The sequence below is a fragment of the Pelophylax lessonae genome, assembly GCF_965119305.1.
Source record: "Pelophylax lessonae genome assembly, chromosome: 1".
Classification (NCBI taxonomy): domain Eukaryota; kingdom Metazoa; phylum Chordata; class Amphibia; order Anura; family Ranidae; genus Pelophylax; species Pelophylax lessonae.
The window spans coordinates 307,656,620-307,682,085 of NC_138768.1; the positions used below are offsets into that span (position 1 = coordinate 307,656,620).

The following is a 25,466-nucleotide window of genomic DNA, read 5'->3' on the forward strand; positions in this document are numbered from 1 at the left end:
CTCCGGTGGGAGAATCTGTCCACAGGACAACTATTAGTCGTGCACTCCACAAATCTGGCCTTTATGGAAGAGTGGCAAGAAGAAAGCCATTGTTGAAAGAGAGCCAAAGGAAGTCCTGTTTGTGAGAAGCTATGTGGGGGACACAGCAAACATTTGGAGGAAACTTGTCAGAAGAGACCAAAATTGAACTTTTTGTCCTGAAAACAAAATGCTATGTGTGGCGGAAAACTAACACTGCACATCACCCTGAACACACTATCTCCACTGTGAAACGTGGTGGTAGGATTATGTTGTGGGGATGCTTTTCAGCAAAGGCAGGAAAGCTGGTCAGAGTCGATGGGAAGATGGGTGGAGCCAGATATAGGGCAATCTTAGAAGAAAACCTGTTTGAGTCTGCAAAAGACTTGAGACTGAACAAAGACCTCCAGTGGTGCGATGTCACCATTGAGAGGGCTGACCTCTTCCCCCGGTCTTTCTTCCGGTTTGCGCACTCCGGCTGTGAGATTGGCCAGATCTGCGTTGATGTCACTCCTGTGCAAGCCCTTGGTATCGGCGCGAACCTCTGAAGGTCAGGCAAGGTATGCTGGACCTTCAGAGCGCATGTGCGGGGACGTCACCGGCTGCATCTTGTGTGAATATCACCTAAATGGTGCACATTTAGGAGATATTCATTTTACCTACAGGTAAGCTTTGGTATAGGCTTTCCTGTAGGTAAAAATCACAAAGCAGACTTTACTACCACTTTAAAGCTGAGTTCCAGCCACAAAATCGACATAGTTGATTTTGGGCCATCCGCTTGCTATAGCTCACCTGAAAAAGAAACGGGTAGTTAGGATTTTTAATTTTTTTTACTTACCTTGTAATTGCAGAAAAACATACTCCCCTTTCTTCCACTTCCTCCCTCAGCGGCCGCGGCCCGCGCCGTCACTTCTGCTTTGCAATGATTCCTGGGAGCTGAACGTCATCGCTCCCAAGAATCAATGCACCGACCCCCGACTTCAGTTCCGGTGCAGGCGCGTCATGCCTTGCTAAACAGCTTCTGGGCATGCCCAGAAGCTGTGCAGGGATGATGCTGCAGACCCGGAAGTGACGGCGGGGCCGGCGCAGTGCATCGTGGTAGCGAAGAGGATGGAAGAGGACGCAGAAGAGGATCGCTTTGGCTTCAAGCTGCCCACACCTGAGATGGCAGTGCTGGAGAAGAAATTTTAAAAGTAAGTATTTCTTCTAAAAGGTAAGTGCGAACCGGGACAGATCAGAGGCTAGCCATTGTGGAATGTACTAGCCCTGACTGTCCCGGGGGTATGTATGTTGAAATTTTTTTTTGTGGCCGGAACTCCACTTTAATAACAAATTCTGGAATGTACACACTGAAGTGGATAACTCATCTTAATGAGTTTTGTGGTTGGAGGAATCGATAGGTTTCTCTCATTCAGCCCTCGCTATATGAGGCGTATGGCCAGCTTTACTATACAGTGAATTTAGCAGTGCAAATTCTAAGGCAGACTTTGTTCATACTTTCGCATGTGAAAATAAGTCAGTGAGATAACTGTTAGCTTCAAAACATATCGGCTATTAATTGCTGTGAGTAAAAGAAGGATCATCAATTATTTAATTTGATCCAAATGTTTTGCACTGTTCCCAAAGCTGGTGTTTGTGGTCACATTTAATGACCAGCAAGCAATTGTGTAATATTATTTGTTACAGCACATTAAGGCCAAGATGGGATTACTGTGTTGGGGTTTATAAAGTGCCTGCAGCAATTTATGTATCGCTTTTAATGATATCAACATCCATAAAATTTGTAGAAGTATTGTAAGTTCGGGAATAGAAGAAAAACAATCCTTCTCGCTTAGATGGCTGGAGCATCAATCCAAGCTGCAGTTGTCTCCCTCTGGCTCTATGCAGAGAACTGAGCAATCAAAAATACCTGATCGCTCAGTTTTTGGTAGTCAGTCTGCAGAGAGCTGGTGACCCCCTCCAGCGCTCACTGTAAGGCTGGACTGTGGAGGGCGTGGCAGCGGTTGAGAGGCTAAGCCAGCTGCCGGTTTAAGCATCTGGGTGGATCCCGACTGTACCGGCTGAGTAACATCACCTAGGGTCACGGAGGTGCAAAACGAAGTTCATGCCTGTGATCCAAAGGATAAGTAGGGACAAAAGAGCTTTGACCATATTTCCCCTTTTAAAGGATGTTCAAGGTGTAACATGTTACAAATGCAGTAGCTAATCTGCAGCCCGCCCCCCCCATCGTTGTCACGATCTTAAAAAAAAAAAAAAAAAAAAAGACCCACCTGCCTGGCCACATCATTCATTCACCTTTGCATACCCATGTGGGCAAACACACTCTTGCAAGGGCGTAAGCTTAAAGGAGAAGTACAGTCAAAGTTTGTTTGGCTGTACTTCTCCTGTGGATCCCTGGAATGCAGTTTATTCTGCACTCATGTGACCAATTTTCAGCAGACAGTGGGCTAAAGCCCACCGGTGGCTGACATCACAGAGACGGTCCAGGCTCGGGAAAGATAGTGACTTTATGGTCGGGGTCCGGCCTGGACCGGCACCCAGCTCAGCCCTCTCAGCCTCTCGCTCATTGACAGTCACTGCTCAGGGAGCTGTGAGTACTGAGCGATCTTCTGTGTTTGATTGCTCAGTTCTCAGTCTTGGAGAGCTGGTTGGGGACATCCACCTAGGTTAGTATAATTTTGAAAAAAAAAAATGATTCCCATACTTTTCTTTTAAGTTTGCCTAATTGAACGATGCCTTACAGCATACCTGACCCTATGCCCTTCTACATTCACGTTTTTGTAGTACTGTATTCTTTTTGTTACTATGGAATCTTTAATTTATTGACACTCTGATATCGTATGAGGTCTCATTGTGGGCAAGCTTATGATAATGCTGTATTTTTATTTTTTTTATTTTATGAGTTCGTTCCAATTGACTATAGTGCTTATTATGGGTATACCTTTTTATGGTTTCTGCAAGTTGCTGTAAATCAGTTGCTTTATTTAATAAAAATCAGCAAAGTTCTGAAGCTGAAATACCTAACTGCTTCCTGAGGTTTGCCGATAGATTTAACTTTTATTTAGATAGCACTGTAACATTTGTGGTGCACTGAAAGAATACTGCATACTGCAGTTATGATGCAGTTTACCTTGAGTGCAGTTAGGATGTCCTTGAAAAAGTATGCCTTTCTCTATTCTGAAAACAACTTTAAATTGCAGACTGCCTTTACCTGCTGTTTTAGAGTGACGCTTACAAATTACGTTACAGTTTGCCATCCACTTTCTTTTTTAAACTGTCAAGATTGTTTTGTATTGGGTTTTATGTAAGTGAATTTTACTGTACGCTTCAAAACAGACCTTACAATAAAATGCAAGGTCTGCCTAACATAAAGTATCTCACAAAAGTGAGTACACCCCTCACATTTTTGTAAAAATTTTAATTATGTCTTTTCATGAGTCAACGCTGAAGAAATGACACTTTGCTACAATGTAAAGTAGTGAGTGTACAGCTTTTATAAGAGCCGGTTCACATTAATCCGACTCAAAGTCGCCCCGACTTCGGGCGACTTTGAAGTCCCCCGTGCAGCGCGACTTCATCGCGGCTTGCAAACGACTTCTCATAATAGAAGTCAATGCAAGCCGCTCCGACTTCGCCAAAAAATAGTGCAGGAACCTTTTTCTAAGTCAGAGCGACTTGAGTCGCTCCGATTAGAACGGTTCCCTTGCACAGCATTGGGAGCTACTTGTCAGGCGACCAAGTCGCCTAACAAGTCGGAGTAGTGTGAACTGGCTCTAACAATGTAAATTTTCTGTCCCCTCAAAATAACTCAACACACATCCATTAATGTCTAAACTGCTGGCAACAAAAGTGAGTACACCCCTAAGTGAAAAAGTCCAAATTGGGCCCAAAGTGTCAATATTTTGTGTGGCTACCATTATTTTCCAGCACTGCCTTAACCCTCTTGGGCATGGAGTTCACCAGAGCTTCACATGTTGCCACTGAAGTCCTCTTCTACTCCTCCAGAAAAGGTATTTAGAAGTTTATATTTACTAAAATAATTGCATTCCATATTCTGTGAGACTGTGGGAGACCAGATCTAGTGAATGCAGGGCCCTGAGTGTAGTAACATTTTAAAATGATGTTGAATTACATAATAGGACTTGTCATGTATGTTTGTTTTTTCTTTTAGGTGAAGTGGAAAGGAAAAGATCTGTTTGATTTGGTATGTCGAACTTTAGGCCTTCGCGAAACTTGGTTTTTTGGTCTTCAGTATACTATTAAAGACACAATTGCGTGGCTTAAAATGGATAAAAAGGTAACCTACTACTACAAAGCTATGTTTTTGTCCACATTTTATTGGCTTTACTTTGCTGATCAAATTATTTCCCTACAGGTTCTGGATCATGATGTCCCAAAAGACGAGCCTGTGACGTTCCACTTTTTAGCCAAATTTTACCCTGAAAATGTAGAGGAAGAACTTGTACAGGAGATTACACAGCATCTCTTCTTTCTGCAGGTAAGGTCCTGTCTTTTCCAATTTTTCTTGCAGCTATTTTTCCACACCATACAGACTTGTGTATTGCTTGTTGGGTTTAAAGCTCAACTCCATGTTTTAATGACCTTTTAAATAGTTTGTTTGGATCAAGCTTGCCCAAACAATTTCCTTTGATAACACTAGCCTCAGCTGTCAGTACTGTATGAACTAGAGATTGACCGATTATCGGCAAAGCCGATATATCGAGGGCCGATATGGACTTTCCCCGATATATCGGAATTGGCTTTTTATTTACCGATATTTCAGGGAAAGTGCTTGTACCGGGGTGATGCCTGCAGCTAGAGGCATCACCCCGGTACCGGTGTCTATAGCCGACGGTCGGCTGTCCTGTAATGACAACCGTTGCGGCTGAGAAGCCGCTCGGCTGTCATTCCAAGGAGTGGGAGGGGACACCCCCCCCCCCCCCTCGCCCAGGTCTCCCTTCCCACCGGGAGACCCGGGAATCCTACCTTATGTCCGAAAATATGGGCAGATATCGGCCGATACTGATACCCGATGACCAAAATATCGGTATTGGCGGTAAAAAACGATATTGGTCGATCACTAGTATGAACTGGTATGTATTCTCAGCCGCGTACAGTAAACAGTGCTGTGTTCTGGTAGAGAGACAGGGGCCTTCCCATCTCACTCCTGTCCAATATGTCTTGTATTTTCTGAATGCATACAAAGCTTCCTGTGATTGGTAAAGGCTGATGGCATGATCTCCACCTCATTCAATCAGTAGAAGCTTTGTATTCATTCTGAGCACACTGCGATTCCTGTGTAAAGCTGAGCAATGCTCAGCACAACTTGATTTTAGACTTGCAATTCTCTGTGCCGTTGCTGGAACTCAACGCTGTATACTATATTTGAGGCTACATACGATTTATACAGAGCTGACAGCCAATTTATTTTTTATTGGAAAAAAAAGTTTTATTGTTCCTTGTTATATATTGCTTTCTACAATTTTAACAAGTCATAGTAGTGTACATTTGAAAGGAAGGCTCTCCAATGAGAGCTTACACCAAATGGACACATATACAGTATAATTCTATACTGGAAATTCATAATAATGGAATTGAATTCCCTTGTGTGTGCAAGATTCCACACCACTTTTATCCCCATTTTTTCCTATTCTGACTCCTAACGAATGCACTACTCTGTGAGCAAAGTGGGTTTATGCCCAGAATATTTAAAAAGAAGCAAAACCTTTGTGGATGTGTGATCTTTTCCAAGAGCTACATTATGCTTTTTGATGGGTTTACTGTGTAAATAAGCCATGTTAAGCTGTGAAGGAAGCCAGCTGAACGTATGCTGTTTGTGTGAAAGGTGAGCAATAAAGATTGCCTGGCTAAAAAAAAATAAAATAAAATAATGTAATTGAATGTGGGTGAACATAGCAATAAAAGGTCTAAACTGTGTCCCTCCTTTCTCACTGAACAAGCCAGCCATTTCCAGGGACAGCTTTACAGAATGACATCTGCCTAAACATCGATAAAGACACTGAATGATCTCTAAAATCTTTTATAGATCAATAATGCAGCCATTAATAAAACACAAAAATAACACTGAATTTCCATTCCAATGGCCATAAATGTACTAAAGATGCCACTGCTTTGCATCATGGTCTTTCCAATGCTGCTGATAGGTTTTCGCCCTCTAATTCCAATTCTTAAACGGGAGAATGTGCCAAAGAGTGCTTCGGCTGCCATGCCCACAGTGCACCCCATCATGAAGCCCATCTTCATTTTGTCAAAGCAACTGGGCTGTGACTGCCCATAAGGTCCACCTACAGAAACCGGCATCTCTGCAACCAATGTTTGCCCATTCAGCTCCCTCCGATCACCTCGGAATTAAGCTTTGAAGATAAACATGAGCTATTACGGGAAGTGGCTTATATAGTACCCATATATTAAATATAAATGTATTGGCAGATTTGCTACCACCCACTGACTGCTTTCAAACTACAGCTTCCAGCGTGCTTTGCACTAGTCGCATTTTAAAGAAAGGACATATGGGGGTTGGTAAAATGTGTTTTTGATTTTGGTGGAATTTGTGCATTAGTGCATGCATATTTTTATTTCTTTTAGCTGGGATAGTCCCCAACAATTAGACATGGGAGGAAGGAGGTAGTGGATTTGAGAATTTTCAGTGTATTTAATTAAAGGGAACATGTCCGGATCGAGATATCCAAAATGCAGGAGAAGAGAACATAAAAAGCAATGACCAGGCTGGAGCCTCCTTCACATAAAGAATCCCTTCTTTTTTATAAATGTACTGCTATTTTAAGGCAAACGACAATGGCCTATTCATGTTTGTTGGAAACTTATTATGGCAGACAACATGGTTTTATTGAACCTAGAATACAGCTTTAAAATGCACATGTGCCCAGACTAGAGACTTAAAATTATTTACATACAGTATTAATAACAAGCAGTAAAGCGTTTAAAGCATGCATACAGAGCAATCTAGCTGCTTGTAGTGTGCAGCAATTCATTGTTAAACATTCCCAAAGATCACAACAAAGACTCTAAGGCTGGATTCACACAGCTTCGATGCTCCAAATGTGCATTACAGCACGTGTGGTAAATATATAGGTGTAAAGGGCCCATAAGATTTCCCTTTTTCTTTGCACACGAAACTGCAGCTCATAGAACAGTGAAGCAGCTCAGTAGAAAATAACTGAATTTTTATAAAATCTTACCGTAAAATTCCTTTCTCTGAGTCCTCCGACAGTCGCCGCCACTTCATAATCTTCACTAATGGGGTAATTGACCTTTGCTCCGCAGGAGTAGCTAGGCAACAAGATTTGTTAATATCAAAGCTTTTAGCATATCACACCCCCAGGGGGTGGTCCACTCAGTCAATACCTCCCTGCTTCCAGCATTCTCAACTCAGTTTCAGTAGCATAACAGTAGAGTACATAAACAAACCCCAAAAGAGGGGCGGGGGCGGCGACTGTCGGAGGACTCAGAGAGAGGAATTTTACGGTAAGATTTTACAAAAATTCAGTTTTCTCTTACGTCCTCCGACAGTCGCCGCCACTTCATAATCTTCACTAATGGGGACGTCCCAAAGCAGTGTAGACATGAGGGGTGGGAAAAAACGCAGCTGCGCATAAAGCAACGCAGTACCCACATCAGAGAAAGGAACCTTACCAAAGTAAGAGAACCAACCTGGCAACAGGAAAACGTGCTCAACAGGAGCAACAACCCAGGAAGAACAAGTAACCCAGGGGTAAAAACACCCCAACAGCCAAGGGCCCAAACAAGGGACCCTAAGGCACTGCCGCACTAAGAACTTTACGGCCAAAGGAAGCATCTGCCGATGCCTGAACATCCACTTTGTAAAATTTCGAGAAGGTGTGAACGGACGACCAAGTCGCCGCCTTACACATCTGGGCCACAGAAGCCTGATGACGATAAGCCCAAGACGTACTCAGAGATCTGGTAGAGTGCGCCTTCACAGGGAAAGGAGGAACCTTCCCCCTCAAAGCATAGGCTTGCACAATCGTCTGTCTGATCCATTTGGCGATGGTAGCAGCCAACGCCGCCATGCCCTTCTGAGGTCCCTCTGGAAGGACGAATAGGGAATCCGACTTGCGAAAGGATTTAGTCGATGACAGGTAAACCCTGATCGCCCGAACAACATCCAAGGCATGCAAAGCCACCTCCTTCGGATGCTTAGGCTTCGCGCAAAGCGAAGGCAAGACAATGTCCTCATTCAGGTGAAACTCCGAGATCCTTTTCGGAAGAAAATATGGGTTAGGTCGCAAGACCACCTTATCCATGTGAATCACCAAGTAGGGAGAGCTGCAGGACAAAGCTGCCAGCTCCGATACCCTGCGAGCCGAAGTGATCGCCACCAAAAAAGCAACCTTTTTGGACAGCAGAGACAACGAGATCTCCCTGATCTTTTCAAAGGGAGCCTGTTGTAACACGGACAGAACCAAGTTCAAGTCCCATGGAGGCAAAGGTTCCCTCCTAGGAGGGGCCAAATGTCGCACCCCCTGAACAAAGGTGCTAATCAATGAATTAGACGCCACTGGGCGCTGAAAAAGAAAGGCCAGCACAGAAATCTGACCCTTAATCGTGGCCAGCGCCAAACGCTGGTCCACTCCAGTTTGGAGGAAAGCCAACACTCCGAGTATGAGCGAGGGGAATACCCCCTGGACTCACACCAGGCAAAGTACGCTTTCCAAGTACGGTAGTAAATTTTTCTCGAAGAGGCTTTTCTAGCCTTGATCAAAGTGGGAATGACCTCAGGGGATAGACCCCTATCCTTCAGGACCTGGCGTTCAACAGCCAGGCCGTTAAAGCCAGCGACTGTAAAGCAGGATGGAATATCGGCCCTTGAGACAGAAGGTCGTCCCGAAGCATTGTCCGTCTGAACCTGAACCGGACGGCCCTGAAGCCGTTCCGACCAATGCAGAAGACAAAGTTTTATCGCTCGCAATTCCAGAATGTTGATCGGAAGGGAGGATTCCTTCTCCGACCAAGTTCCCTGGGCGGACAGAACGCCCAGAACACCACCCCAGCCCGACAGGCTGGCATCCGTGGTGATCACCGTCCATGACAAGGGACGAAAGGACTTGCCCCCCGACACCGCCGCGGACTGGAGCCACCACAAAAGACCCCTTCGGGTGTGGTGGCTCAACGAAAGCTGCCGATCCAGAGATTGTGGACGCCCTTCCCACTTGGCCAAGATCTCCGCCTGAAGACCCCGCGTGTGAAACTGGGCGAAGGGAATCGCCTCGAAAGCCGAGACCATTAGACCCAGACATCTCATACATGTCCGGAGGGACGAGCACTGAGTGTCCCTGAGGGACCTGACTTCGTCCTGAAGTGTCTGGAGCTTGTCTTCCGGCAGGAAGACCTTCGCTTGAGCAGAGTCCAGGATCATCCCCAGGTAGGGAAGACGAACCGATGGACACAACGTTGATTTTGGAAAATTTATCGTCCAACCAAACTCCTGCAGAGTCTGCATCGTGGTGGACAGGTCTTTCACCAGGCCCTGACTGGTTGCAGACCGAAGCAAGATATCGTCCAGATATCCCAAGACAGAGACGCCCTGGGCCCTCAATAAAGCCAGGACCGGCGCAAGCACCTTGGTGAAAACCTGCGGAGCCGAAGCGAGACCGAAAGGTAACGCCACGAATTGGTAATGATCCTCCGCAATGGCGAATCGAAGGTACCTCTGGTGACCCTCGAAAATGGGGATGTGAAGGTACGCATCCTTCAGATCGATGGAGGCCATGAATTCCCCCGGACTCAGGGCAGCCACCACTGAGCGCAGGGATTCCATGCGGAACTTGCGAACCCGCACAGAGCGGTTCAGAGCTTTCAAGTCCAGAATCGGACGCACTTTGCCCTCCTTTCTGGGCACAGTGAACAGATTGGAGTAGAACCCCCGAAATCTGTCCCGATGAGGCACCGGAACCACCACTTCCTGGGCCCGCAGATCCCGCACCGCTAGGTGCAGATCCTGCAAACGCTCCGGAGACAGCTGAAGATTTGAGGGAAAAAATCTGCTCGCCGGCCGAGAGAGAAACTCGATCTTGTATCCAGATCGAACGATTTCCTGAACCCACCTGTCCCGAATACGGGCCAGCCAGGGTTGAAGAAAACTGAGCAACCGTCCCCCCACCCCAGAACTGGGTGAGGGCGCCCCTTCAGGCCGAATTGGCATGGGCAGCGGACCCGGACTGGCCGGACTTCTGCTTACCTGCCCACGGCTTCTTCTGGGAGCCTTGGCCCTTGAAGGGCTTGCCCTTGTATTGCGACCGAAAGGCACGAAAGGACCCCTGAGAGGGCCTAAACGAGGTATTCTTCTTACCGCGAACAAACTTATTCTTGTGAGTTTGGGGTAAGAGAGTGCTCTTACCCCCGGAAATTCCCTTTATCAGAGAATCCAAAGACTCACCAAAAAGGCGAGATCCCGCGTAGGGAAGATTAGCTAGAGTCTTGCGAGAAGATTGGTCAACCGACCAACATTTCAGCCATATCAGGCGACGGTTCAACACTGCTACACTGGAGAGGCGTGCAGCCAAAGGGACTAAATCTAAGTCCGCATCGCACAAATACATGATACCCTGATGAATTTGATCTACCATAGCCAACGTTGTCGGCGGAGCAGAGTCAGCCACCAGGGTGCGCCTGAGCACCTGCGTCCAATCCGCAATAGCTTGGGCTGCCATAATGGAAGCAAAAATAGGCTTCAGCATAGAACCAGCAACCGTATAAGTATGACGGGCCAGAGACTCCAATCTCCTGTCCGTAGGGTCCCGGAACACCGGGGTATCCTCAGCAGGAATCGCAGTAGATTTATTCAAAACTGCCACCGCGTAAACCACCTGAGGCGGCACACACCAACGCTCATCAGTGGTGGGTGTAAACGGATAACGCAGCTTGAACTTACTTGGCACAGTAAAAGGCTTCTTTAAATTGCGCCATTGCTCATCAACAGCGCGCTGAAATTCTGCAGGGCAGGGAAAAACCTGCGCGGATTTGCGTTTCCTTTTCGTCCCATAAGAGGACATCAAAGCAGGAGGACATGGTTCATCCTGCAGATGCAGTGTTTCCTTGATAGAAGTAATCAGCTCATCCATGAGTGCAAGCTCTTCAGGCGAGCCAGGGGGAGAAGTATCAACTCCTTCTACCTCAGCCTCCCCCTCAGACCCCACAAGGTCCAGAGATGAACGAGACCCTGAGAAGGGCACTCCAGCCATAGCAGCCCCATCGCCCTCTGAATCAGAGGAAATAGATAATCTGGGCCGTTTTGCGGATCGATCAGCCATTAGCATCTGCACCTGAGAAGCCAAGGTTGCTACAACAGCAGCCAGATCAGCCCCTTCGGGGGATGCAGCAGCCCCTTGGCCCCCCACCAGGGTGGGAGGAAACTTGCAATCCTGAGAATCCATGCCCCAGTATCAACTGAAATAAAGTACTGCCCCTTTAAGACCGCGGCGAGCGCAGCCCACCGCACACTACTGTATGTACCGACCCCGCAGGGATGAGGAGCACTGAGCAAGGAAATACAGGATAAGGAAGGTAAAAAACCTGGAGAGACCACACAGGCTGCTGCCACCGATCGCTGTTCCAGAGCAAAAGGAAGTGATGCAATGACTGACCGCCCTATATAGCCTATGCAGGCTTCACAAACATGGCCGCTCGGCTGAGGGAATCAGGGCAACAAGAAAATGGCGCCGACATGTGCTCGCAGGAGCGATCGCCGCCAAAATGGCGGCGTTTGGCGCCCCCCCCCCCCCCCCCGCAGCCCACAGAAAGGCAGCTATTCCACACAGGAATCTGACAGGGAGCACAGCACTTACACAGACATGCAGGGTCACACAGTCACAGACTGACACCCAAACAGACAGGTCCCCACATAGAAATTTACTTACCAGTCCGGATGGCGTGGGGAGCCTTCTCTAGCGACCAAACCGCTGTACCGAAGACAGGGAGTGTCGCAGCCAGGACGCAGTGGACTGCGGTGCGAAACCGCAAATGGCGTCCGGTGAGGTAGCCACCTCACAGGCAGCATCCCTGCAGCGAACAGGGATGGGTCGTTCAATATGCCAGGAAAACCTGAGCTGAACGCTCGATGGCAGGCTGGGGAAACCCCTGGCTGTCAGCCCTGGGATCCAGGGTGGCCAGACCGAGACCCAGCTCCGCATGATCATCTTCATCCGAAGAAAACTAAACTAATGCTGAAAAAAAACAGCTAAGTAAAAAGAGAAAAAATACTTGAAATAAAATCAAAAAGAGGATAGAAGGCTGAGACTGAAAGCCTCAGCGCAGGAACAGCCAGCTACTCCTAAGCTAGGCAATTGAAAACTGAGTTGAGAATGCTGGAAGCAGGGAGGTATTGACTGAGGGGACCACCCCCTGGGGGTGTGATATGCTAAAAGCTTTGATATTAACAAATCTTGTTGCCTAGCTACTCCTGCAGAGCAAAGGTCAATTACCCCATTAGTGAAGATTATGAAGTGGCGGCGACTGTCGGAGGACGTAAGAGAAAATAGGATTTCTACTTGACATGCATTTCCATGCAGCAAAAATGTATGCGTTTTGCAAACAGAAAACAGACAACTGTAACTAGGCCCTAAAGTTTGGATTCAGTTAGTTTCTAACCGCTTAGAGAACTAAGGTTCTACTTCCATAGCGAAAGTTATTAAAGCTGAACTTCACCCAAAATGGGAAGTTCTGCTTCTCTTCCTCCTCTTCCCACCATGCCCCCACATCCACCATATATGGCTCTTTTTTTTGGGGGTGGGGCAGTTACCTGCTCCCACTTCCGCTCGGATTGCTTGGGCGATCCAAGCGGAGGTTCTCCTCTTTTCAAAATTAACTGAAGAACCTCTTTAACTTCTTCACCATGCCTATGGATACCAAGGTAAGTAAAGGCCTGCTTTAAAGTGCTGTTACTGTTTAAAATGAGTGTACGCATTGTAAAAAATGGCTTAAACAGGGCTTACTTCCTCCTGCTCACATGCCAGTGTCTGGTCATTGACTGCTTAGATCCAAGCACTGCGTTCTAGATAGAGGTCACATCCTCCACCGTACCCAGGACTGGGTTTTTCATGGTATTGCTAGAGCAACAAAGTGGCAGGTGAGTATCAACAGACAAGGGTTCTTTAAAAAAAACATCTCTTTGCATGTTGAAATTTTGTTTAACTTATGAAAATTGTTCTTTCTGGATACAAATGGTTCCTTGATTAAGGCATAGTATTGTGCTAGAGTGTTTGAACTAGTGTAGCCTCTTGTAGCTTGCTGTATTTGTAATACTGACTTCATTAAACGTTAATCTTTTTCTGTGCTGAACAGGTTAAAAAGCAAATATTAGAAGAGAAAATCTATTGCCCTCCAGAAGCATCTGTGCTGTTAGCTTCATATGCAGTGCAAGCAAAGGTGGGTTTTTCTTCATTTTGTCAGGCTCAAATATATATATATATGACATTTTTTTCTTTAGTTACTAAGCATGGCTCCAATAAAAGAAAAAGTTGCCAGTGCGTACCCCCCTTCACCCTTGGCACAAGCATATCCTCATTTACAGACCTCAGATGCAATCTTACCTGGAGCTTACGGGCACAGCCTGCAGGATGCCCGTGGCATGGTTTGCCTAATTCATTCCAGGATTTTCTTCCCTGCTGTCGCATGCATTTTTTGGCTATAATATACAGAACTTTGTTCACAACGCTATGCTTACTTCCTCAACCAACAGAAAGCTGGCCTAAAGATAAATGTGCGGAGCCTGGCATCCAATCCCATTTCTTTTTATGCTACCTTTTAACTCTACATCTATCATAGGATAAATATTACAGCTATACATCCATGTGCCATTTCAAAGTTTTTCAGATGTTCCATCCAGTCATTGATAGGAATGTAGGGGACTTTTTATGAATACAATAACATGAGTGTTTTGGAGCACATTGAACTGATTTAGAAATTGGTTTTCTTTCATTTTCATTGCTGATTAGTCAACAGTGGTAACTTGACATATCGGTGCCATCTCTACAGATTATTGATTTTCTAGTAGAATACTGCATTGCTTTGCCTGGACAATGAAGATAATTATCTAAAAAATGATTGTGCCCATTGTGAATTAAAAGTTAAATATAGGCTCGGTTCACATTGGTGTGATGGAAGACATTGCATGTAATTCGCACTGCTGTGTGAATCACATGTGATGTCTGTGAGATGCGAATCCAGCTGCAAGCATCGCATTCAGACCAAAGTCGTGCAGGACCCTTTTTTTGGTCCGCACCACAATCGGATTGCCTAAGTATTCACACCTATGCAGTCTGATTCCTGTTCGAATTGACAGTTCTCACTGAGATACGTGAACCGATCTGGGGGTGTCATTAACTTTTTATTAACACTCCCAGCGGTTCGCATATGGCAGTGTGAACTGCCTGCGAGTCCAGTGCGATGCAGGAACCCGCAGTGGATTCGCAGGGTTTCTGGCATCGCACCAATGTGAACCGAGCCTAGATGTTAATCTGAACTAACATACTCAGCAGAAAGAGGTTATTTTGTCTAATTAGTAAACTACTTTATGTCCCGGTGCTCTTTTCTTGTTAATTTTCTTTTAATATCTTGAAAATGAGTAGGGCAATTAATTTTTTTGTTTTGTATTACACCATATCCATTGTGTGATAGCATTCCTGGTAAGTATACCCAGTAGAATTCAGGGGAACATTTATCTTGTTCTTTTATTAATCAAATATATCAGGGATGCTGCCTGGAGGGGTCATTATGAAAGCAGAGCTTTATCACCTTTTTTATTTGCTTTTAGTTGTACTTAAAAGTAGTATGGCCAAAGCTTTTTTTTGGCCATACTTCTCTTACAGGTCACAGAAGTGCAGTTATTTTTGCAATCCTGTGACCTAGATTCAGCCAACACTGGGCTAAAACAACCCAGATGCCTGAGCAGAAGCTAGCTCAACCTCTCAACACACCTCAGGGAGCCTGAGCCAGCCGCTCCCACCCCTCTCCACAGCCTGGTGCCAGAGTGAGCCCTGGAGGGGCAGAGCAGAGAGTGGTGACTAAAGCCCCGTACACACGTACCGTTCGTCGGCCGTAAATATTCGGCCGACGACCGATCGGCCGATTGTAGGCTTGTTAGTATGATGCTTCCGACAGCCGACAGCGCATTTTCGGCCGAACAGAATCTGTCGTGCAGGCATTAAACTTTTTGTTGGCCAACACCAGAACGGCCGATTGTTCGCCAGTCAGTACAGATTTCTGCCGACAGACAGCAGATTAGCAAGACTGGGCATGCTCAGAAAAGAAAAAAGACAAGGAAAGTTAACCATCACATGACATCACTTCTGCAGTCGGCTGTTGTTGGCCGACAAAATTCGTGTGCAGTCTTTTGCAGTTTTCAACCGACAGGACAGCCCTGGACAAGACGGCCGATCGTTCGGCCGACGATCAGTACGTGTGTACGGGGCTTAACAGTCACTGCACTCTGCTCAGTGAAGACCGAGAATGGAGTGATCAGCGATCATGTAACCTCCTATTTCTCAGTCTTAGAGCCTCGCCTATACTGCAACCATAAAGGTGAGTATGTGTTTTTTTTTTTTTTTATTAATTTTATTTATTTTTATACCCCACACTTTTTAATAGAGAGCATTATCTTGAAACCAGCAGTTTTAAAAGCCAGAAAACTGCCTGGGTACTATTAACAATATACTTACACTTCATTTCCAAAGATTTCCGTGAGTTGATTTCTTATGAGTTTACTGTTTATTGCCTCTCTCTTTTTAGTATGGAGATTATGATGCGTCTGTACACAAACGTGGGTTCTTAGCAGAAGATGAGCTACTTCCCAAGAGGGTGAGTTTAGTTTACATCTCGTAGCTATGAGTAAGAGTTAAAGATCAAGAATGTATTCTTTGCAACGTTGTCTACATAATTAGTCCAGAGCTCTGTCCTGTTAGCAGGGAAGTAATGGATTTTCTTTCCCCGCAAAGCAGGGAATAAAATCCTTTACTTGTTTTAGTAAAAGCACTTCACACCGTACACCAAAACACTACCTAGGTACACATTTAACCCTTTGATCGATCCTGATGTTAACCCCCTTCCCAGCCAGTGTCAGTATAGTGACCTTGCATATTTTTAGCTCTGATCACTGTATTAGTGTCACTGGTTCCCAAAAAGTGTCAGTTTTCAAATGTCCACTGCAAAATCTCAGTCCCGCTATAAGTTGCTGATCGCCACCATTACTAGTAAAAAAAAAAAAAAAAAAGAAGAAAAAAAAAATATATCCCATAGTTTGTAGACGCTTTAACATTTGCACAAGCCTAAATGCTTAATGGGATATTTTACAAATTATACAAACATATAGTAGAATGCATATTGGCCTAAATTTATCAAGAATTTTTTATTGGATATGTTTTATAGCGGAAAGTAAAAATTGCTTAAAAAAATAAAAATTGTTTTTTTTTTTGTTTATTGCGCAAAAAATAAAAAAATAAATGGTGATCAAATGCCACCAAAAGAAAGCTCTATTTGTGGGGGGGGAAAAAAAGACATATATTTTATTTGGGTATAGTGCAGCATGACTGTGCAATTGTCAGTTAAAGTAATGCAGTGCCATATCGCAAAAAATGGCCTGGTCATAAAGGGGGGGGGGGGATAAATCTTCCGGAGGTCAAGTGGATAAGCTTACCTGGAAAATCCTTTTTTCTCGTACGTTGCCAGAACTAATGATTTATCGTTTTATCAGTACAGTATTCATCCGAAAAAAAAAAAAAAAATCGAAACGCCAAGACCACATATGCTTGGAAACGAATACGGTCCTTCACATGATGGTGGGGGGTGACATTACAGCTCCCTTTAGGCTCCATCACTAGCTGACTCTGGGTATTTTGGCGCCAGCTATGATGCATAGTGAAGATTGGTAGAGAGTCTGTATCAGTGAGATGGAACAAAGTGAACTTGGTGGTCAATGTCAATTTGCCCTGCCCTGTGTCTCTTTAAAAAGAAATCATAGGTTTTTTTTTTTTTTTTTTGCTGTAAGCACATATTTGAGTGTTTTTTACGTAAAAGTAATTTCTTTCTTTTGTATAGATTTTTGTATAGGTTTGCTCTCCTATATACAGCTGCAAGAAAAAGTATGTGAACCCTTTGGAATGATATGGATTTCTACACCAATTGGTCATAAAATGTGATCTGATCATCATCTAAGTCACAACAATAGACAATGACAGTCTGCTTAAACTAATAACACACAAAGGGCTCTTTCACACGGCCGCTCCGATTTCTTCTTCCGCTGCGGCACTTTTTTTTCCACGGACACGGATGACACTTGTGTCATCCACTCCGTATGTCTGCATATCATTCCATCCGTTTGCGGATGATATACGGACATAATGTATGTCTATGGGGATTGCGGATGTCAGCGGATGACACCGCTGACATCCGATTTTGCATCCGTTTCGTTTTTTAACGGAAGAAAAATAGGGTTCTGTTCCGTTCCAAAAAACGGAATAGAACTGAAAGGACACAAATCGGATGTCAGCGGATGGTCAACCGCTGACATCCACAATCCCATTGACATGCATTATGTCCGTATATCCCCCGCAAACGGATGGGGTGCTATACGGACATACGGAACGCCTGTGTGAAAGAGCCCAAAGAATGAAATGTTGCCATGTTTTTATTGAACACACCATGTAAACATTCACAGTGCAGGTGGAAAAAGTATGTGAACCCCTAGACTAATGACAACTCCAAGAGCTAATTGGAGTTAATGTCAGCCAACTGGAGTCCAATCAATGAGATTAGATTGGAGGTGTTGGTTACAGCTGCCCTGCCCTATAAAAAACACACACACACGTTCTGGGTTTGCTTTTCACAAGAAGCATTGCCTGATGTGAATGATGCCTCCACAAAAGAGCTCTCAAAAGACCTACGATTAAGAATTGTTGACTTGCATAAAGCTGGAAAGGGTTATAAAAGTATCTCCAAAAACCTTGCTGTTCATCAGTCCACGGTAAGACAAATTGTCTATGAATGGAGAAAGTTCAGCACTGCTGCTACAGGAAATGTTTGTTTGAAGTTATTGCTGCCAAAGGAGGTTCAACCAGTTATTAAATCCAAGGGTTCACATACTTTTTCCACCTGCACTGTGAATGTTTACATGGTGTGTTCAATAAAAACATGGCAACATTTCATTCTTTGTGTGTTATTAGTTTAAGCAGACTGTGATTGTCTATTGTTGTGACTTAGATGATGATCAGATTTAATGACCAATTTGTGCAGAAATCCATATCATTCCAAAGGGTTCACATACTTTTTCTTGCAGCTGTATTTGTAATTCTGTTAAATGTAGACATTTGCTAATAATCCACTTATAAGAGGGAAGCTTGACTGTCTAACTGCTTAAAAACTGCTGAAATAAGATAGATGCTGTGAGTGCTTTGTTTTCAATGAGTTGGTCAACTTGCATTTTGAGAAAGGAAGCAGAACCTGCATATGTAATGAGCAAATATGGCTGCCCTCTTGTAATTATAGAATCACATACATACTATAGGCCTGAACAATGTTTTTAGAGCACACTTTAAGATTATGTACATCAAAATTATTTTCTACCTACCCTTATCTAACATTACTGAAAAAGACCATTATTTTCTTTAAAAAAGCTACCTTAACATGTTTTGCATACAATGGCCTATAAAATAAATGTTATTAAAAATGATGTACAAATATGTAAAAAAAAAAAAATCAGGAGATGAAAAGCGCAAAGGATTTTTAAATGGTTAAATAAAATTAACATAAACTGTGCTCCCAAATATAGTGTATAAAAGCAAACCTACTGTATAATCACAGTTAAGTGAAACAGCCTAAAAATGCCATAGAGATACCACCAAAGTGATGTGAATAGTGTCACTATAACATACAGTGGGTACGGAAAGTATTCAGACCCCCTTAAATTTTTCACTCTTTGTTATATTGCAGCCATTTGCTAAAATCATTTAAGTTCATTCTTCTTCCTCATGAATGTACACATAGCACCCCATACTGACAGAAAAACACAGAATTGTTGACATTGTTGCAAATTTATTAAAAAAGAAAAACTGAAATATCACATGGTCCTAAGTATTCAGACCCTTTGCTGTGACACTTATATATTTAACTCAGGTGCTTTCCATTTCTTCTGATCATCCTTGAGATGGTTCTACACCTTCATTTGAGTCCAGCTGTGTTTGATTATACTGATTGGACTTGATTAGGAAAGCCACACACCTGTCTATATAAGACCTTCCAGATCACAATGCATGTCAGAGCAAATGAGAATCATGAGGTCAAAGGAACTGCCTGAAGAGCTCAGAGACAGAATTGTGGCAAGGCACAGATCTGGCCAAGGTTACAAAAAGATTTGTGCTGCACTTAAGGTTCCTAAGAGCACAGTGGCCTCCATAATGCTCAAATGGAAGACGTTTGGGACGACCAGAACCCTTCCTAGAGCTGGCCGTCCGGCCAAACTGAGCTATCGGGGGAGAAGAGCCTTGGTGAGAGAGGTAAAGAAGAACCCAAAGATCACTGTGACTGAGCTCCAGAGATGCAGTCAGGAGATGGGAGAAAGTTGTAGAAAGTCAACCATCACTGCAGCCCTCCACCAGTCGGGGCTTTATGGCAGAGTGGCCCGACGGAAGCCTCTCCTCAGTGTAAGACACATGAAAGCCCGCATGGAGTTTGCTAAAAAACACCTGAAGGACTCCAAGATGGTGAGAAATAATATTCTCTGTTCTGATGAGACCAAAATAGAACTTTTTGGCCTTAATTCTAAGCGGTATGTGTGGAGAAAACCAGGCACTGCTCATCACCTGTCCAATACAGTCCCAACAGTGAAGCACGGTGGTGGCAGCATCATGCTGTGGGGGTGTTTTTCAGCTGCAGGGACAGGATGACTGGTTGCAATCGAGGGAAAGATGAATGCGGCAAAGTACAGGGATATCCTGGACAAAAACCTTCTCCAGAGTGCTCTGGACCTCAGACTGGGCCGAAGGTTTACCTTCCAACAAGACAATGACCCTAAGCACACAGCTAAAATAACGAAGGAGTGGCTTCACAACAACTCCGTGACTGTTCTTGAATGGCCCAGCCAGAGCCCTGACTTAAACCCAATTGAGAGACCTAAAAATGGCTGTCCACCAACGTTTACCATCCAACCTGACAGAACTGGAGAGGATCTGCAAGGAGTAATGGCAGAGGATCCCCAAATCCAGGTGTGAAAGACTTGTTGCATCTTTCCCAAAAAGACTCCTGGCTGTATTAGATCAAAAGGGGGCTTCTACTAAATACTGAGCAAAGGGTCTGAATACTTAGGACCATGTGATATTTCAGTTTTTCTTTTTTAATAAATCTGCAACAATGTCAACAATTCTGTGTTTTTCTGTCAGTATGGGGTGCTATGTGTACATTCATGAGGAAGAAGAATGAACTTAAATGATTTTAGCAAATGGCTGCAATATAACAAAGAGTGAAAAATTTAAGGGGGTCTGAATACTTTCCGTACCCACTGTATATAAATAATGTATTATGTCATTCCATAAAGTAAACAAACTCCAAATGAGATCCAGTTAAGGTGAAATATAGACACTCCTCGTTTAACGACTTACCTGTTTGACCGCTCAGACTTACGAACAGCTCTTACTTTTTGGGCACTGTACATCATTGTTTTGCAAATTAAAACAATGTTATTGAGTTGGAGTTTTGTGTTTTAGACCTTTTTTTTTTTTTCTTTTTTTTCTTTTTCCAGAATACAGTACAGTAGTTAGGAATGCTTAAAATATTGATTACTTGTGGCTCCTTGTTTAACAACCAATTTGTTTACCAACCTGGTCGTTAAGTAAGAAGAGCCTGTATTCATCCACCAGAAGTGAAGACCAAGTCCTGTCTTTTCCACCAACATGACGATGCCCAGCGCACTCGTCAGACTCTGTTGACACCTGTGAGGGAGTCGTAAACGGCAATGTGATATTTCCTGAAATTCACAGGCTGGTCACCACATACTGAATCCAGATTGCTGCTAGCATCCACCCAAATATCCTGGTAAAGGAGATCCTCTATAGATGTAGAACATGGTGCTACATGGGTTTACAGATGAGAGGGGAGAGCAAAGAGAACTCTCATTGTGTAGTATAAATACATTTTATTTGAAAGCCAACATTATTGCACTTGCATTTGAGTAGAAATAAATCTAGCATTAAAAATATTAGGAACGCCGGTTTGCGTTCCACCTGCGTTCCTACTGGTGGAAGTGCGGTATCCTGGAGGTTCCACCCTACGCGTTTCATCAGCATGCGTCTGACATAATTTCCGCTATACCTCACTTCCGATAGTTGGAGCGAAGGTGGAACGCAATCCGGTGTTCCTAATGTTTTTAATGCTGGATTTATTTCTACTCAAATGTAAGTGCAATAATGTTGACTTTTAGACTGTGTGCGGAGCGGCTCGCAGCTGGGGGTCTGGTGCACCCCTGTTCACCACTTCAGGTTCAAATTCAATCCAAATTTTGGGCTCTATTCAGACCTGAAATGCACCAGAAGACGCACAGGACCCCTCTGCAAACCACTCTGCAGCCGCCCCAGAGCTGTGTGAACCGGCTCCATTGAGAGCCGGTCACGGTCTCCTGACAAGCGAATTTGATGCGGAGAAACCCGCATCCAATTCGCACCAGTGTGAACCCATCCTTTAATAAAAGTTAATTATACTACACCATGAGAGCTCACTTCTCTCTCCCCTCTCATCTGTAAACCCATGTTGAGTTACACTAGGGCGCTGGAGCACCGTGTTATACATACATAGGGGATCTCCTTTACCAGGATATTTAGGTGGATGCTAGCAGCAATCTGGATTTGGGTGTGTGGTGGCCAGCCTGTGAATTTTAGGAAATATCCCATTGCTGTTTTTGACTCCCTGTAATATAGGGGTCAATGGAGTCTGGTAAATGCGCCGTGTATCTATATGTTGGTGGAAAGGACATCACGTTGTCATCACTTTTGGTGGATGAATATTTCACCATAACTGGATCCCATTTGGACTTTGTTTACTTTATGGACTACCATAATTCATTTTATATATTTATTATAGTGACACTATTCAAATCACTTTGGTGGCATTTTTATGCTTTTTCCACTTCACTGTGATTATATGTTTACTTTTATACACTATATTTTGGAGTGCAGTTCATCTTAATTTGATTTCACCTATTTCCTGATATGTTACAATTTGCACAGGTGCAAGAACCTTATTAGGTACTATATTTATTGCAAAAGGATTTTTAAAGCCTAGCTACACAGTATTTATTTTTTTTTCTAATAAAACTCACTACTTCCCATAGAGGAAAGCTACTGTCAGTTTTGCTCAGTTTGTCTCCTGTATGGGATATTTCATGTAGCTTTGAATGTTTTTAGTAGCTCTCCAAATGCATATATTCATTTTTTGGAGTGTACTGGTCCTTTTTAATCTATAATTTATAGAGGGCCTTTCATCTATAATTGATTAAAGACTTTCTTAAAATGCAGAGTTAGTTTATAATATAGTAACCCTGTGTATTTTGACAAGCCATGGGGTGTACATCAGGCATTTTTAGTATTACCATCTACAGTATGTCAGCAATGATATGAGCAGTGTAACACTAATTTAGGTTCTGGTCCCACTTTCTTCTTCATCCTTGCAAAAACCTTAGAGTAAGAGGGGACAATAAAGTCCTTACCTAGTTCAAGCTTCAGATGGCCTCATTTGAGTTAGTAGAGAGCTGTAAGCAGCTCGAGGGGTTTCCAGTTGTATTTCACTGCTTTTTTTCCCTTCCTATTTAAGGTAATTAACCTGTATCAGATGACTCCAGAAATGTGGGAGGAGAGGATCACTGCCTGGTATGCAGAGCATCGTGGACGAACCAGGTAAGATTATAGCATCTTGGTTTTAGTACTTTTGTAGATTTTACTATATACTGATTGCATAGAAAATGGGAATAATTGCACATGGGCATCTTTTTAATTCTCTATTTTTGTCCACTATTCATTTTTCCTTTCTGAATGTACTGAGGACATTTCGGTACAAAGCAGGTCATTTCTTGTTTGCCCCTTTGTTCACGTTAAACTTAGCATTGTTTCCTTCCTGTTTGAAAAATGCTATAGTCTTTTATTGGTCTCCATCTTTTCACATAAATGGTATCTACCAAAACAAATTACAGTTTACAGTATATCGGAGTATTACTTCGTCAATCCAGACACAGAAACATAGATACAGTGTACATACCTCAAAAGCAGAAAATATACATGAATTATATGCAGGTATATTGCAAAAGACCACACACTGAATATATCAGTAAAAATACCATTCTTGTGGGTAGTGGTACTTTTAGGTAAACAGAATACCCGATATTCAAGTTTTTAATTATAGGGATGGGGGTAAGCCCAACCCCAGTACTGTGATTAAAAGTTGTCTCAAGATGTGTGATATCCACTGGTATTAAGGGTTGGGCTAGTCCCCTTGAGGGAAAAGAAGTAATCACGTAGAACCTGGCAAGTTAAATATGTATTCAGTGTAATAAGGTCCTTACACAGAAAGCAACTGCGTGTATTCATTTGTACATGAGAACTCTAGCCAGTAGAATTTAAGTCGTTTTTGAATTTGTTCTTTTAGCCTTTAATTGAACTGGTCAGATCTTCCATCATTGTAATGTCCTCAGCTTGATTCAGCCATTGTGCTATTGTTGGAGGAGTACAGGACTTCCAGGTCACTAGTATACAAGAGCGAGAAAATATGTTATTTAAGGCGCTCACAGGGGGTGCTGCTCTCTATTGTGGCTGCTAGTAGAGGCAAATGGTCAGGCGGGGTTCAGGCAGGACACTGGTACTTGGAACAGTTGTCAGCTAGAACAGCCTTGGGGGGGGGGGGACAAAAAGTAGGGCTCAGATGCCTGGAGGCAGAGAGTATTAGGCTGACCCGGGGTGGGAGGGGGGAGGGGGGGTCCGGGTGTGGACGATCCTCTGTTCAGTGGGTGGATGAGGATGGGTTGCACTCAGGGCTGCTCTCCGGGTGAGCGAAGCAGCTCAATGTTAGTCATAGAGGAAAGGGGGAAAAAAGCGCCAGTGGAGTGCAGTTTTTAAAAAAGAAGGAAGTTTATTAAAAGTAAGTATAAAGGAACAGGTGACTCGATACTGGACTCACTTCAGTGCAGTCACTGTGGTGCCCTCCCTGGTGTAGGTCAGAAGCTCGGTGCCTGCTCTGGGTCCTGATGCGGTCCAATCATCCGGGAGAAGTCCGGGGTTCTTCAGGCGACTTCCGGGTCGGATCGGCATAGGAGATGTGGAGCGTGTTAGAGGCTTCTTCCGGCTGCGTCTGACGTCACGGGGTGTCTGGGCTTAGGTGGGCGTATCCGGGCGTCACAACATGTTTCGGAGCATGCGCAACATGCCGGTGGCGGGCATGCGCAACAGCCAGCGAGGGTGTGCAGGCCGCAGATGCGCTAGGTCGGCCGCGACAGAGCCTGAGAGGCTGGCACACGAGTTAAACGTCTCGCAGGGTCGCATACAACCGTGCTTGGATCCCTTGGCCGACAGTTCCCCTACTTCAGTGGCGAGGAGTTCTGTCTGGAGCATTACCTGCACCATGGAAGGTTAAGTACAGTCCCCCCGCTCCCCTTTTGGTGGTTTTCTTTGGGGTGGACGTGGGGAATCTCCAGGGACGGTCGGACCTGCCTGCAGGTTCCCTCCTCCCATCCTTAAATCCCTGACTGAGCTAGACTTCCCCTACTCCCATTCCCCCCTGTCTGGGCCTACAGTCTAATGGGATGCAGCAGAGACCCCTGGGGACCCCTCGCTATCCCCACTCTGTAAGGGTCCTGGGATAGTGTGTCCCGCCCTGGTAGTCTGGAGGGGTTCCAGTGTAGGAGACCCCTAGGTTCATGCCCTGCTGTTTGCAGTGTGGGTATAGTGCAGGGGGTCCCAGTGCAGAGACGGGTGCAGAGTGTACAGCAGAGTCTCCCCTAAATGTGTGTCCTAACTTTTGGGGGGGTTCCCTTGCAGAGGGTGCAGGAAAGATCCTGGCAGCATGCTTTAGTGTTTGTAGTTGATGGTGGCCATTTTCCCTTAGTCTGGCTGGTCTCTGGTTGGCGGCCATGTTTGTGTAGCCGGATGATGTCACGGGGGCCATTTTCCCTTAGTCTGGGAGATTCTGGAGACAACTGGAGCCTCGTGGGGATCCCGAAGCTCCTCCTCTTCCTCCTTAGTTTCCTCTTCCTGTGATATTATAGATGTGTGTTTCCGCACTATGGATCTGATAGTTGATTGTGGCTGCTGCCCCCAACTTGACTGACCTATACTTGTATAACAAAACCTGTGCTTATTTGAAAAATACATAAATACAAATATATATCCCCTTAAAAATACACCATTTTAAAATATGTGCAAATT

General features: G+C 44.4%; 2 protein-coding genes across 3 annotated transcripts in view; one reads left to right on the top strand and one right to left on the bottom strand.

The window, feature by feature from the left end:
• The window catches only part of NF2 (NF2, moesin-ezrin-radixin like (MERLIN) tumor suppressor), a 161,897-nt gene that overhangs the window by 14,112 nt on the left and 122,319 nt on the right, over window positions 1-25,466 (top strand). For both annotated transcript variants that reach the window (XM_082269263.1, XM_082269262.1), the window contains exons 3-7: window positions 4,190-4,315; window positions 4,394-4,516; window positions 13,360-13,443; window positions 15,805-15,873; window positions 22,867-22,949. In XM_082269263.1, the coding sequence (XP_082125389.1) occupies window positions 4,190-4,315; window positions 4,394-4,516; window positions 13,360-13,443; window positions 15,805-15,873; window positions 22,867-22,949 (485 nt within the window). The remainder of the gene's footprint in view (window positions 1-4,189; window positions 4,316-4,393; window positions 4,517-13,359; window positions 13,444-15,804; window positions 15,874-22,866; window positions 22,950-25,466) is intronic.
• LOC309559270 (reactive oxygen species modulator 1-like) lies at window positions 5,908-6,377 on the bottom strand. The gene has a single exon (XM_082262491.1). It carries the CDS (start codon window positions 6,337-6,339, stop codon window positions 6,049-6,051), a length of 291 nt encoding a protein of 96 aa, XP_082118617.1. The 5' UTR covers window positions 6,340-6,377; the 3' UTR covers window positions 5,908-6,048.